This window comes from Pseudorasbora parva, chromosome 8 (genome assembly GCF_024679245.1).
Source record: "Pseudorasbora parva isolate DD20220531a chromosome 8, ASM2467924v1, whole genome shotgun sequence".
Classification (NCBI taxonomy): Eukaryota; Metazoa; Chordata; class Actinopteri; order Cypriniformes; family Gobionidae; genus Pseudorasbora; species Pseudorasbora parva.
This window is the reverse complement of record NC_090179.1, coordinates 38,898,447-38,912,842: the sequence shown is the minus strand read 5'-3', so window position 1 is coordinate 38,912,842 and position 14,396 is coordinate 38,898,447. Positions and strand designations below refer to the sequence as shown.

Below are 14,396 nucleotides of genomic sequence, written 5' to 3'. Positions count from 1 at the left end.
AATAACTATATTGTTGTATATATTGTTATTGTGAAATAAAATTACTTATATCGTGATATAAGATTTTGGTCATATTGCCCATCCCTTAAACAGTAGACAAAAAGTACCAATATGACCTATTACTTCCATCTAAATTCTGAAGTACGCAACAAACGGACTCTTTACTATCCCATAAAGCCACGAGAGAAGATTTGTGAATGGCAGTGGAGCAACTCAATTGACACTGTAGGTAACATGACAACACAACATGATCGATGTAGTACATCCCAATTTCAGTCAGACTAATCACATTCTGAGCACTTTTTAATGGTCATGAATTAAATTTCAAACCAAATGTACTTCCCACTATATACAGTATGCGATTTCAGACACAGCGATATACGTGTTCAGCTGTACTTATATGCCAAACATTCATGTCTGGCCTTTAATGTCAGCTGCCTATGTACGTAGGCAATGAGGCAGCTTGTGAAGTAGAACAGAGCTAACATTTACGCAAAGGAAGAGCTGATAAACTCTTCCATGTGACTTCACATAGATTAGATTGATTGAGCTTGACAGGTTCAAATGGCTGCGGTGAAGTCTGTTTAATGGAGAGGAGCAGCAACATGCATGTAAGGACATCAGCTCGCTTCTTTGTGATTCATATTTCATGCGCTCTGTGGCGTGTGCCGACACACGTGTAAAAAGCTGAAAATGCATGCATGTGCGTCTTACCGTGAACCTGCAGCACGGCGGAGGCTTCGGTTTTGCCCACGCTGTTTTCGGTGACACACGTGTAAGTGCCCTCGTCCTCCGCTCGCACCCTTATCAGACGTAGGCTGTTGTCACCATGGATCTCAAATCTATTCAGCAGAGAGGGTGAAAAGAGACAGTGGTTGTCCGTGAGGAGAGCAGATTGAACAGTCATCACATCTTTCTCTTACACCCTGTCTACATCCTTCCACTGTCTGAGAGGACACTTCTGTCAAATTCCACCATATATGCAATTGAAATGTGCTTTATTGCGCCACAGACTCTATGAAACACTAATTATATTTTATCCTTGGGATACACACGTTTTTGACTATAAAGATAGGAGACAGCAAACTCTTTTGGGAGAAAATGGAATCACAACACAAGGGATTTTTCTAGTCATACATTTACAGCAATTTAATTGAATGGGTGAAGCATGAAATCTTTAAAGCTATTAGTTAAACTTTTATTTAAATAACATCTGTCATATTGCCAATAAAATCTGACAACAATGGTAACAAGTTGTTTCACTAGCTTAAATCACACGATAAAAAATTGATGTTTTTCCATTCCTCTAGGTACTATATTGTACTGTTGCAGTTTCTAACATACACTGATCAGACATTATGTTAGCTGAAGTGAATAACACCGCTTGTGTGTTTACAGTGGTTATGTGTTGAACCGGCAACAGGGTCATGGGCGGCCAAGGCTCATTGATGCACGTGGGGAGCGAAGGCTGGTCCATGTGATCCGATCAAACAGACGAGCTACTGTAGCTCAAATTGCTCATTAAGTTATTGCTGGTTCTGATAGAAAGGTATCAGAATACACAGTCCATCTCAGCTTTGTTGTGCATGGGACTACATAACCACAGCCAGTCAGGGTGCCCATGCTGTCGAAAGCGCCAACAGTGGACAAGTGAGCATCAGATCTGGACCACAGAGCAATGGAAGAAGGTGGTCTGGATTGATGAATCTCGCTTTCTTTTACATCACGTGGATAGCTGGGTGCTTGTGCATAGTTTATCTGGGGAACACATGGCAACAGGATGCACTATGGGAAGAAGGCAAGCTGGTGGAGGCAGTGTGATGCTTTGGGCAATGTTCTGCCGGGAAACCTTGGGTCCTGCCATCCATGTGGATGTTACCTTGACACGTACCACCTACCTAAACATTTTTGCAGACCATCTACACCCTTTCATAAAAACAGTATTCCCTGGTGGCTGTGGCCTCTTTCAGCAGGATAATGTACCCTGGCACAAAGCAAAAATGGTTCAGGAATAGTTTGAGGAGAACAACAATGACTTTGAGGTGTTGACTTGGCCTCCAAATACCCCAAATCTCAATCCAATCGAGCATCTGTGGGATGTGCTGAACAAACAAGTCGGATCCATGGGGCCCCCACCTCACAAATTACAAGACTAAAAGGATCTGCTGCTAACAGAATATTAGGACCAACACAATACTAGGAAGGTGGTTATAATGTTATGCCTGATCGGTGTACATTTTTTGTATGTTAGAAGTAATAAGTCTCCTCCTCCCCAGATTTGAACCTGAATCTCCCACATAAACACCAATATATGCGTGCCACTACACAATGGCTCAGACTAAATGCTAATTATAGTTATGCAATACAAACACAAATCACCCTTATCAGCTATTAGACAATTAGAAACTTTGAAAATGAAAATAATCCCATAATTACTCTTTCATCGGAACTAGACTTGTGTACGGCCATTACCAGAAGCCAGTGATTGTAGTTCATAAAGTTATAAATATATTTTTATTCTTACAAAAACACATCGCTTTGCTTTATAAGGGAGCCGTGTGGAGTACTTTTATGATGGATTGATGCGTTTTTGGGGGTTTCAAAATCTGGTAGCATTCACGCCTATTATAAAGCATGGATATTCAATATAATTCAATATTGTGCAGCCTCAATTTATATGTGAATGAAAGACTAAATTAAACCTGTTCATTATAAACACACCAATCAATGCACATACATACAGTAGAGCTTATCAAATATAGTAAATCCATGCTCAACAATACTGGCTGACAATTTCTTTATGAGCTTATAAACATTAAGTTTTGGTGGAAAGGACTTTTGATGGAGCAACATAAATCTCTCAGGTTTCATAAAAAATATGTTTATTTAGTTTGAAGTTGAAAGAAAATCTAATGGGTTTGGAAAGACATGCGGTTGAGTATTTTTTGTGGGGTGAACTATCCCTTTAATGTTTTGTTGTATTAGGCAATAATTATTTCTCTTTGTGAATGGAGGATGTATAAGTAACAGTCCAGTTTAAGGTTTATTGAGCTTTCTCTAACTGAATGATAACTGAAGAAAGCATCACAAATGTTTGTAAGCAGAGTCTTGCCTCCCCCGTGGTAGTTCTCCCTCGTCTCTGTTCCAGCGGACAGTCGGCGCCGGGTCTCCATGAACCTCGCACAAGAAGTCAACCGTCTCCTCAGCCAAAACGATCTGATTCACAGGTCTGCGGATGAACACGGGCCTCTCTGCTCCCGCCATCACAAAGACAGATCACACAGTGCTTATTATTTTGTCTCTTTTGTGAAACAAAAAAAGGAGCCAGAAATTTGAACTTACCAAACACAACAAGTTCAGCTGGATCACTGTCTCTCTCGCCCACCATATTGGTGCCCACGCACACATACATGCCTGCGTCACTTTTCCTGGTGTGAGAAATCATCAGCTTACCACCACGCATCTGAAGAAAAGACAGAGAAAAAAATACAATCACACATATCTTCATATCATCATTTAACTTGACGTGAAAATGACTTTAATTTACAGTAACGTGCACTTACGTGTGTTTACCTAAGAAATTACTGGGTAAGATAACTACGTGGGTTAAGGTTAGGTTTAGGCTTAGTACCTAGTTATTCGGGATTAGAACCTAGTTATTACCCAGTTAATGTAGTATGCACATGGGGAAAAGAACTGTAAAATAAAGTGCTCCCATAATATCTTCTTGAATTGAATAAAATGGTGTGTTTAAGGTGTAATTTATTCATCTTTAAAAAAGGTTTACTATAAAGAAATTATTAATATATATTTTTTTTACAAATATGTACACTGTAAAAAAATATTTAGAAAAAAAGTTCCCTGGTTGCCTTAAAATGTTGAGTTGATTGATATTACAATTTTGAGTTAATACAATGAACATTTTTTGAGATTTGACAACCTTTATTAAAATATTATTAAAAGATTTTGTAAGCATATTGGGAAATTATGTGTGTGTTATTTCTGATGACGCAGTGAAACAAGCCAAATTGTGCTATTTTCATGATTTATCACATTTTTTATGTGGTTCAGATACAAAAATATTTTGAGTTTCTATTTATTAAACTAATTTCCTTCATTGTATCAACTCAAATTTTTAATTTCAATAAACTCAATTTTAAGGCACTTACTTAAACTTAAAACTAACTTAACCTTTAAAGGTTACTTACTTTTTTAAGTTAAACCAACAAAAAACACCACAATTTTTTTACAGTGTATACATACATGACATAAAGACTTATTTCAGAAGCTTTAAAGGGTTAGTTCACACAAAAATGAAATTGATATCATTAATGACTCGTTCCACACCCGTAAGACCTCATCTTCAGGTTCATCTTCAGAACACAGTTTAAGATTTAAAAGTCCCAGAACATATGCAATCTATGCACACTTTACTGTCCATGTCTAAAAAGCTAATAAAAACCTAATCAAAGTAGTCCATATGTGACATCAGTTAGTTAATTAGAATCTCTTGAAGCATCGAAAATACATTTTGGTCCAAAAATATCAAAAACTACGACTTTATTCAGCATTGTCGTCTCTTCCGTGTTCCTCAAATAAAGATTCAAACAGCCATGAATCAGTGAATCGATCAATGATTCGGATCGCAAATGTCTGATTTTAGCAGTTTGACACGTGATCCAAACTGCTGAAATCACGGGACATTGGTGTTACACTTTCTGTGCAAGTTGAACATGGAAGCGGTCTGGCGGAAGCTACATAGTTTACTTTATAACGTTTTAAATATGGATATTTTTTGTGCAAAACCCCATCGATTCACTTTATTCAGGGCTTTAGAAAATTCAGGCCAGGTAAAAGTTCCTTGTCTAATTGTTCTATAGCCTGTATTTGTTTGTTCATGATATTCTATCAGACTTAAAATAAGTCTAAGTGTTTTTTTTTTTTTACTTTATTGAATCGAAATTAAGAATCTATAAGAAACTGAATCTATTAATTGGAATCGTAATCAAAATAAAAATCAAATTCAAACAATAACCAACCCTAGACGCCACCATGTTGTTTTATTATTATTTATACACTATTATATATTTTCAGTTAGATTACCTTTCTGGTCCTTCTGGACACGAACAGTATACTGTGCATACGTTTTCAATGGAGAGGCAGAATCTCTCGGACTAAATATAAAATATCTTAAACTGTGTTCAGAAGATGAACGGAGGTCTTATGGGTGTGGAAACAACATTAGGGTGAGTCATTAATGACATACATTTAATTTTTGGGTGAACAAACCCTTTACCAAAAATAATTTTTAATAGTTTTAGTTTTAGTTAACAACACCGGTAACCAGTGCAACACATAAAAAAATAGCTAAAGTGCACCTTTCTTTTACATACATTCAATTAGTATTTGGCAGTGATGTCATTTTTTAAGTTTTTTTATGTTTATTATTTATTTGACAGGGACCATGTGCAAGTACATTAATCTTACAAGAGAAAAGAGGCTTCACACCAGATTTAGCTACAGCTAATTTCCATCCGCAGTCCCTGGGCAGATAAAACAATAAAATATATGCATCTAAACATCAATAATTCACAATCTATTTACAACCACATTTACAGTCATACTTCAGCCTAAACTAACCCTATACATACTGTCAACAATAAACCATGTAAAATTTCTACATTAAAAACTTGCTAACCATAAACATAGTCAATGCTGACACATTTGATTATCTAATAATACCGTTCTAACATTTTGCGAGAAGTCCCTCAGATCAGAGGATAATTTAAGACTATCTGGAAGATTGTTCCATTCTTTAACAGCTTTGAATGAGAAGGCTGTCTCTGCAAAGGCAGAGCTTCTATTAGGTAATCTGCAGTCATTTCGACTTGTGGACCTAGATGTCCTGGTAGTCCGTTCTGAGCAGAGCTGTACAAATCTCCTCAGTGGTGGAGGTGCGCTATTATTAAGAATCTTAAAAATGAACCGTACATTTGAGTACACAATTAAATTCTCAAAATTTAATATATTTAACCGGTTAAAAATTTGACAATGATGATGTCTCAATGGTTTTTTATCTAATACGTTTACAGCCTGATTATAAAGGGATTTTAAAGGTTTTAATGTTGTTTAACTTGTTTGAGACCAACACGAGATACAATAATTAACATGAGAAGCAATCATTGCATTGCACACACACACACACACATATATATATATATAACAACCATTGCTTCATTTGTTGTTGGAGAACAGGGCGTGAGTAAGTACACTGATTTATATTCCAGTCGATGCTGTTTGCAGAGGGGTAGAGTGATGTCATTGCTACGCTACAACCTAATCATCACTCCTGTGCCAACTTTGCACTTTCTGCTATTAACTCACAGAGATCCTGCCGTCCTTGTCACTGACACGAACGTTGTTCCTCTTCCAGGAAACGGTGGGCTCCGGGTGACCCCTGGGAGGGACGCACTCCAGCACAGCAGGCTCTCCGGCTGCAACCACCACGTCATTGGGAGGCTGTCGGAAATCATCCCTGAGAACTATGGGAGATTGAGACAAGTATTAGCTCTATGTTGTGTTGTTTTTGTTTGTGCTCCCCTGTGTGGGGTGTTTATTCATGGATATTCATTGAGGAACTTGGGAATTGTGAGTCAGAGATGAATGAGGCGTCTTCTCTCAGCTTCTGTCCTCAGATCTCCTGTGCTCCTTCCAGCATGTAATGCCTTGGCTCTCTCATCTTATCAATTATAAAGTGTTTCATGACATCACTTTCACATTTAAATACAGATGAATAATTGACCAAACGAAAAAAACATGGCATGACTGGGGTCTGTTCCAAAACCCAGTGAGCTGCCTAATATTTACACCAGTGGCGAGTGGTGACTTCTTTAACCGTGTATGCTGGCTGGCACGTTATGTCAAAAATGTGCCTGGTGCAGATCTGTTGGACGGGTTCATAATAAGAGATGCTCATGTTCCCTCTAGACAGAGTGTTAGCTGCTCAGTTGCTTACTCTCATGACGCATAGCAAGTTTTCATAATATGTTTGACCTTTTATTGAAAGTAGCCTTCACAAGCACCCGTAAAAGCAGTTGAATTTCAGTTGAGTCAGACGCAACGTGCGTAAGGGAGAAAATATGCTGTTCTTTTGTGGCACTTATGTCGCAGAAACTACATGATTCACCTATAATTGGTTCGGTGCATCAGCTGAGGATCTAAATCAGAGACGACAAATAAGAAACACCATGGCAGGTGTTAATTTAAAGGGGTACTTCAGTGATTTAGCATTAAGCTTTGTAATTAAAATGGGTCATTAAAGTACTAGAAATGTGAAATTATTTTTGAATTTGGTGCCTTATAGACTGAGAAAAGACAACTCTTTTGTCTCATCGGGATGAAAGACAACAACTCCCAGAATGCGATTGCTTCGCTGCCCTAAGAGGCCACTCCCAAAGCCGTTACTGGTTTATTGGATTATTTGCCCACCGCGTTCATTTTCATAAAATAAGTTTAGTTAGAGAACCGAGTTAAAAACACAATCATACGAATATACTCCAGGGTCTCTACTGATACAAAGCCATATGCTAATCGCTGAAGTAACCACACAAATATTCCTCTGAATGAGAGATTCGACTCAGAATTGGCGTCAATAGAGTATGACATTAGCATATTACTAATCGAACTACACAATTCAGAAATAACTAAGGTGTCAGGTGTAACTGCATGGCAATGGCAAAAGGTTTAAATAGCTTACGGGTCAGGTAGGAGGGCCCCTTAGCAGAATTTTGCTTAGGGCCCCAGGGAGTTCAGGATCGGCTCTGGATGTTAGCTAGCATGTTGCTGCAAATGTTATGTTGCAGTTGGACCACCGGACTCTAGTCTCACGGAAGGAGATCCAGGACGATCAAAGGAGGAGTGACGACAGTGCTAGACAAGAGATGACCAGGCCTGGACTATTTATGTTGCGTTAAATTAGGGTGACCATAATTTGGTTACCAAAAACCAGGTCCAGACACTCGGCCCAGCAATGCAACTCAAATAATACTCGAAGTTTACTCAAGGATTCCTTATTTATTTCAAAACATTTAAAGTATCCCCTCTGTTTGGATATAAAATTGTTATATTACACTGCAAAAAAATGCGTTACAAATCCAAAGTCCAAAATATAAATACAAGCATTTACTACATAATCAAAAGTTTTTGTCTTGTTTTGGAGGAAAATTACTCAAAATTAAAGGGGGGGTGAAATGCTGTTTCATGCATACTGATCTTTTTACACTGTTAAAGACTAGGGTTGGGAATCGTGAGAAATTTTCCGGTTCCGGTTCCGGTTCCGATTCTGCCTAACGATTCCGGTTCCGATTCCGGTTCCATTAAAATTATTAAACAAATACTGGTAAAGAAAAAAGGCACAATACGCAACTTTAAACAATACTTTTTTGGGTTTATTACTTGCTCTCAAATGAATTTACAGGTTGGCAATGTCAAAAAAAAAAGTCCTGTACTATACATATATTACAGGATTAATCGAGCCATATGGAATTTATGGAAATTAAAATAAACATGTTCAAATTTACACCTCTGAAATTGTCTTATTACATTTTCTCTCTGCTTTAGGGATGTTAACCGATGACCGTTTGACCGATGGTTGACCGTCAACGTTAACCGATCAAAGTTGTCAGTTAAAAAAAAAAAAAGAGATCTCTAAATTAGGCTATTATAGACAGTGGACTAAACGCTACTACAGTTAGCCATCTCATTCCAAAATCTTTTTGTGTGAAGTGAACAAATCCCTCGCGCTCAATTTTTCAAAACTCTCCTGTTTGTACTTAATAAACCAATAAAAACATTTGGCGCGACGTCGCAGCGTTTGCGCGCTCACAAGGTTTGCAAAAAGTAAACAGTTAGAGCCAGAGCTGACGACAGTATGAAGCGTGCATTCCGCATAAGATGGGCTTACATTTGGAAATATATATATTATATATATATATATATATATATATATATATATATATATATACACATTTCAGTGGTAACACATAAGGTGTTGATCGTCTTTCTTTATTATTGTTAGAACTAACTTACCTCGAACTAAAGCAGCGTCTCTTCAGAGCTGTCATTTTCTTAAATGAGCCGCGGCAATGTTTCAAATGAGCTCATAACGCTAGACAAATGCCTTTATTTTCAACACGATCACCTTGTACCCAAACCATTTCGAAACTAATGAGCCATATTGTCCTTGGATTACAAACAAGCTCCTCGGCGCCGCGTTTGCGGGACTCGCGCTGTGGGGGATTTTAAAAAAGTGACGTGAGGGGAAAGGAGGCGGCAGCGCTAGGACAGTCTGTGAGCGTGTGTGTGTGTGTGTGTGTGTGCGTGTGTGTGTGTGTGAGAGAGAGAGAGAGAGAGAGAGAGAGAGAGAGAGAGAGAGAGAGAGAGAGAGAGAGAGAGAGAGAGAGAGAGAGAGCGGGAGCGCGGCTCGCGGCTATGCTCCCAGCGCTTCGCACACACATTGCACCAGAACCGTTTTCGGAACCGACACTCAGGAATTTCGCGCGGTTCCGGTATTTTTCAAAAATCAGAATCGGTTCTGCATAAGAACCGGTTCTCGGTTCCCAACCCTATTAAAGACTTGGAATCCCATACTAAACATAGACAAAGTTTCAAAAGGTGGACGTTTGATGGGAGTATTTCTTTGTCAAAAATACTACTTCCGGTTAGTCATAAGTTTCGGCAAGTTTTTTGAGATCATGCGTCCCCTTTGACGTTAATGGGGGCGGAATTTCCTTGTATGGGCCTTACGGACAATTCTACCGGAAGCGCGTGAGAGAGAGAGAGAGGGAGAGAGCGAAAGTAACAGGCTACGCCCATCAAAGCGCTGGCTTGTAGGATGCTGGACAGGTGATGTGCACATAACAATGTCACCAAAAAAGTGCGTTTTTGGTTGCCAGACCAAGACAGTCCTGCACAGATTCGCCAAAAACCCCGCGTTAAGGCAACAGTGGATGTAATTTGCTTTTCCGGATCAGCAACTGAGTTGCGCGAATGTTTATATCTGTTCGTAAACAAGGCCCAGCTCGACGCCGGATTTTCCCAATCGCCTAATGCTGAAGGATGGAGCAGTCCCAACGTTAGAAGGGTGAGTGAGACTGCTTCAAATGTCTGTGTTTTTTTTAGTCCGCTTACTGTCTACACAAACCACGCGTAAACACACAAACACACGTGCACAACTGCACTTCCCACATGTACACCTTCAAAGACAAAAATACGACGATATAATTCAAGTATAAATATGTAAATAACACAAGCCGCTAAGCATATTATATAGTTAGTGTATAACTTGTACCACATAGAGACGTCCTGCTCTAGTCGTTTTTGCTGCTGCTCCTGTTCAACTGCAGCCTCTGGGTCTGATTCCGGATCATAGATGTATGGCTGTATCTGATTAAAAGCCGTATTTTTATTTTGAATAAAGTTTTTTTCCCGCTGTTGACACAGCTTTACGACGCACTCGACTCAACATAGCAGCAGCGAGCACACGTCATTATTTAGCTCCGCTCACACGACACGCCCCCACCCGCTCGGCTTTTTTCGGAAAGACTCGGAACCTCGCATCTTTCTTATATAATTATTAAAAAAATAAAGACTTTTCGGAGATATGCAGGATGCAATGCTACTCTATAGGTACTCAAGATTGACATGACACTGACTGAAACTGAGTGTTTCACCCCCCCTTTAAGTGAAATTTTGCTTAAAATAAGCAAAATAATCTGCCATTGGGGTAAGTAAAATAATCTTAATTTAAATTGAAAACAAGATTATTTTGCTTACCCCATTGGCAGATTATTTTGCTTATTTTAAGCAAAAGCTCACTGCTTGTCTGCTTTGTTGTCTGCATTGCTTGTCTAGTAAATGTTTCTTAATGTATGATTTTTAGATATTTGGACTTAAAACAAGACAAAAATACTAAGTAAGAAAATATTTTTTGCAGTGTAGAGCTAGCACAGGACTTGAAAACAGGACATGTCCTGGGAAAACAGGACGTTTGGTCACCCTAGTTAAATGTTTATTATGTTTATATGCAGCATTCGTCCGTGAGGAGCTGCAGCTTTACTTTCGCTTTGTTGTTTGTTTATTTCGATATTACGTCGAAACATTCACTAGTTCCCATCTCCTTCTTCCCTGAACCTTTGACATTGTTACAATATTGATGTATTTGTAAGCTTTGTTTCATATCAAAAGTAACCTGTTCTGTCTGTCGGCATGTTGTCAGTGTCCTCTTTGCTCCGCAATGTTTTTCAATGGGTGAGAAAATCGGTGTTCTCAACTTACTTCCCAGGAAGATATGAATGCACCATTAGTACAGCTCACTAGGTTTTGGACAGGTCTTGCAAAAACAAAAATCCAACAGGAAAGCCAATTCTTTAACTCCGCAGACAGCCAAATTCAACAATGGCTGGTTATGTTGACCTTACTATGCATCAGTGTTAATGGCAAACACCCCTTCTCTTTTCTATAACTACCTTTCACACTGAGAGCAAACGGCAGAATTCAGCATTTCCCACTGCCTGGCATGGCAGGAAAAGTTACCCACAAATCCCCAGTGGTGATTGACAGATTAAAAATGCGACCCCTGCCCTATGGCAGCTGCCTCAGGGGGCCCTTTGAGTTTTTCTACATCAAAGGGTGAGCTCCTACGGGGCTGTAGACTCACAACAGCGGCTGGTACAGAGCCTCACACACACATGCAAGCATAAATGCCACTCATATTCTCATCTCAGTGAATTATAAATTCATTTTGCCATACACCAATGTCCACAGATTAATCATGAGTGCAGCAGCAATATCTTCCCGTCTTATCTCTTAAACACTCTGTGGATGAATTTTTTCGATTAGCACCTCAATTATAAGGTGTAATCTCAGCTGTCACGTGCTGCAAAAGGAAAACGAAGAATGTAAAGCATGAACATGATTCTAAATAAATAAATTCAGCCATCGATTCATAATTATGATATGACCTCTGCAGCAGTTATGCTGTAATACTGAATCCTGGCTACACATCCCTTGGCAGACTTTTATAAATGCAATGACTTGTGATAATTACTTATAAATATTCATTGAAATGTCATGTTATTGGTGAGATCCAGAGAAGCGAGCGCTCCATTTTCTTTGTTAGTTAAACTCATGCTCATCTCCTGCCTATGAATATTCATATCTTTCAGGCTGGGACAAATGGTGTGGGTCTGTCTATGGGCAGTAAGTGACTCACATTAGGATCTGAAGCGGTCATCTGGGCATCCAACCTGGCCATAAACAACTTCACCATGCCAGCATGACACCAACCAAAACAATCTGCCACAATCTCGTTTACTCTTCTGTAGGGCTGCGTAATATATCGAAATATCGCAAGTGTACATTTTGCGATATGCATGTCGCAACGGCATGCGATATCTGAATTAGGGGTGTCCATGGTTAACCGATTGACCGATTAACCGATTAACCGATTAACCGATTAACCGATTAACCGTTAAAAATTGCGTAACCGAGTGAAACATTTTGCTCGGTTAAGTGGCGTCAATGACGTGCCTTGAATTTAGTTGTAATATATGTTTGCACCCCTATAGACCGCCAGAGCGCTCCCAGACATTTGTAGTATCCATAGGGTTAGGGTAGTATCCACAAGAAGAAGTCATGACCAGCTTTCTAAGCGGGCAAAGAAAGCGTGGGAGCACTTTAAAAATGAGAGTGACGGGGCGAAATGCAAGTATTGCAATGCAGTGCTTACAGCATTTTTCAGGCTATAAGTTGCTCCGGAGTATGAGTCGCATCAGTCAAAACATGCATCATGAAGAGGAAAATAACATACGTCGCACTGGACTAAAAGTCGCATTAGGGCAGAAGCAGAGCGGGAGCCGCGCGCGCTGTGCATAACGGATCAGAAGAAAGAAAGTTTGAAGTGAGAAACTTGTGAATGACTAGAGAAAAGCAGATGTTACTTTAACTGTAATGAAGAAAACAAAAAAGCTGATCGCGGACTGAAAGCAAGATGGCCAGAGCTGAAGGGACGAGTCCACAGATGCTTGAACTCTCTGCCGGGAGAGGCTCATCAGCCGCGCGAGTCAAACGAGTCTCTGTGAATCATTCTCGGCTGCATATTTTACTAATGTTACATGCTCTAATCGTGCAGGCGGCCACTCGCATTGCTCGTGAACTGGAGCGCATCTCATCCTAATTTAACGAAACTCAGCGTACGCCTCGCAGACATGAAATAGATCTTAAGAAACTTGAAATGTCTTTTAACAATTTAAAACGAAAATAAATAGGCTACTCTCTGATTGTGTAATCCATGATGTGCATTTCTCTCTATAGGCGCGTTCACTACGAAGATGGTGGTCGTCAAATTAATAAACTAAAAATAACCCTGACGCACACTATGGTTAACCGAGTATTAACCGCTAAGGGCCTCGGTTAACGGTTAATGAAAAACTTGAAAACGTGCAGCCCTAATCTGAATTATTTAAAAAGGTTACTTCATTGTGAAACGTGTACGTTTTAGGTTGACGTAGCAGAGAATAGACTGGGCACATGACTGTTACTTATGGGACTTGCTTGATGTTAAAAAAAAGTTATTATACGTAATAACTTGCAAAAAAAGTTGCAGTCTCGCGCTGTCTGACACACACACACACACAGAAACGTGCACACAAGCTGCCTCTCTGAAAGCGTGTGATGTGATCCCTTCAGTTCTGTTTTGTGTCTTGTTACACACTCAAAATACCAAATACACACACTCATTTTTTTAACAATAATTTTTGCTAAAACACTGCTATACACTGTAGTGATGCTTTCTTTTCCCAGAGAGAATGTGAAACACATAAATGGTATCATACTCAGTTTAAATAATTATTATTTTTTTATTTAATTTAAATAGATTTCACACACTACTAGCAATATCGTATCGCATATCGAATATCGCATTATTTAACAAGGTATCGCATATCACATTTTGTCTTCAATATCGCACAGCCCTACTCTTCATCTAAACTCTTCACAATTTAGATTCTCGTGCCATGGTATTTCCTGCGCTCTATTCACTAACCACTCGTAATCCAGTTTAACCAGGTTGAAATGTGTTGAAAGTAGCCCTCTCTCATTCTTTTCAGTGCAAATGTGTATCTGTGTAAATCTTCTCTTCCATGTCAGTCTCCTACGCTGTTCACGTAGCAAACACTTTAGAGCGCTTCAACGCCAGCTCGTTATTGGCCGACGCTGCATGAGTTTACTACGTCAACAGCGCAGGAAAATGACACAGAAGAGAAGAAATTTTTGAATGAAGTCATTATTTTTGTTTAGTTTTTTTGCACACAAAAGGTTGAACCACTGCAGTCACTGAC

At 39.2% G+C, this 14,396-nt stretch overlaps 1 protein-coding gene across 1 annotated transcript in view; it reads right to left on the bottom strand.

The window, feature by feature from the left end:
• The window catches only part of zgc:77784 (uncharacterized protein LOC402947 homolog), a 75,066-nt gene that overhangs the window by 41,825 nt on the left and 18,845 nt on the right, over positions 1 to 14,396 (bottom strand). The window contains exons 3-6 of the mRNA XM_067451176.1: positions 6,385 to 6,542; positions 3,343 to 3,463; positions 3,113 to 3,251; positions 715 to 842 (exon numbers count right to left, since the gene is read on the bottom strand). Of these exons, the coding sequence (XP_067307277.1) occupies positions 715 to 842; positions 3,113 to 3,251; positions 3,343 to 3,463; positions 6,385 to 6,542 (546 nt within the window). The remainder of the gene's footprint in view (positions 1 to 714; positions 843 to 3,112; positions 3,252 to 3,342; positions 3,464 to 6,384; positions 6,543 to 14,396) is intronic.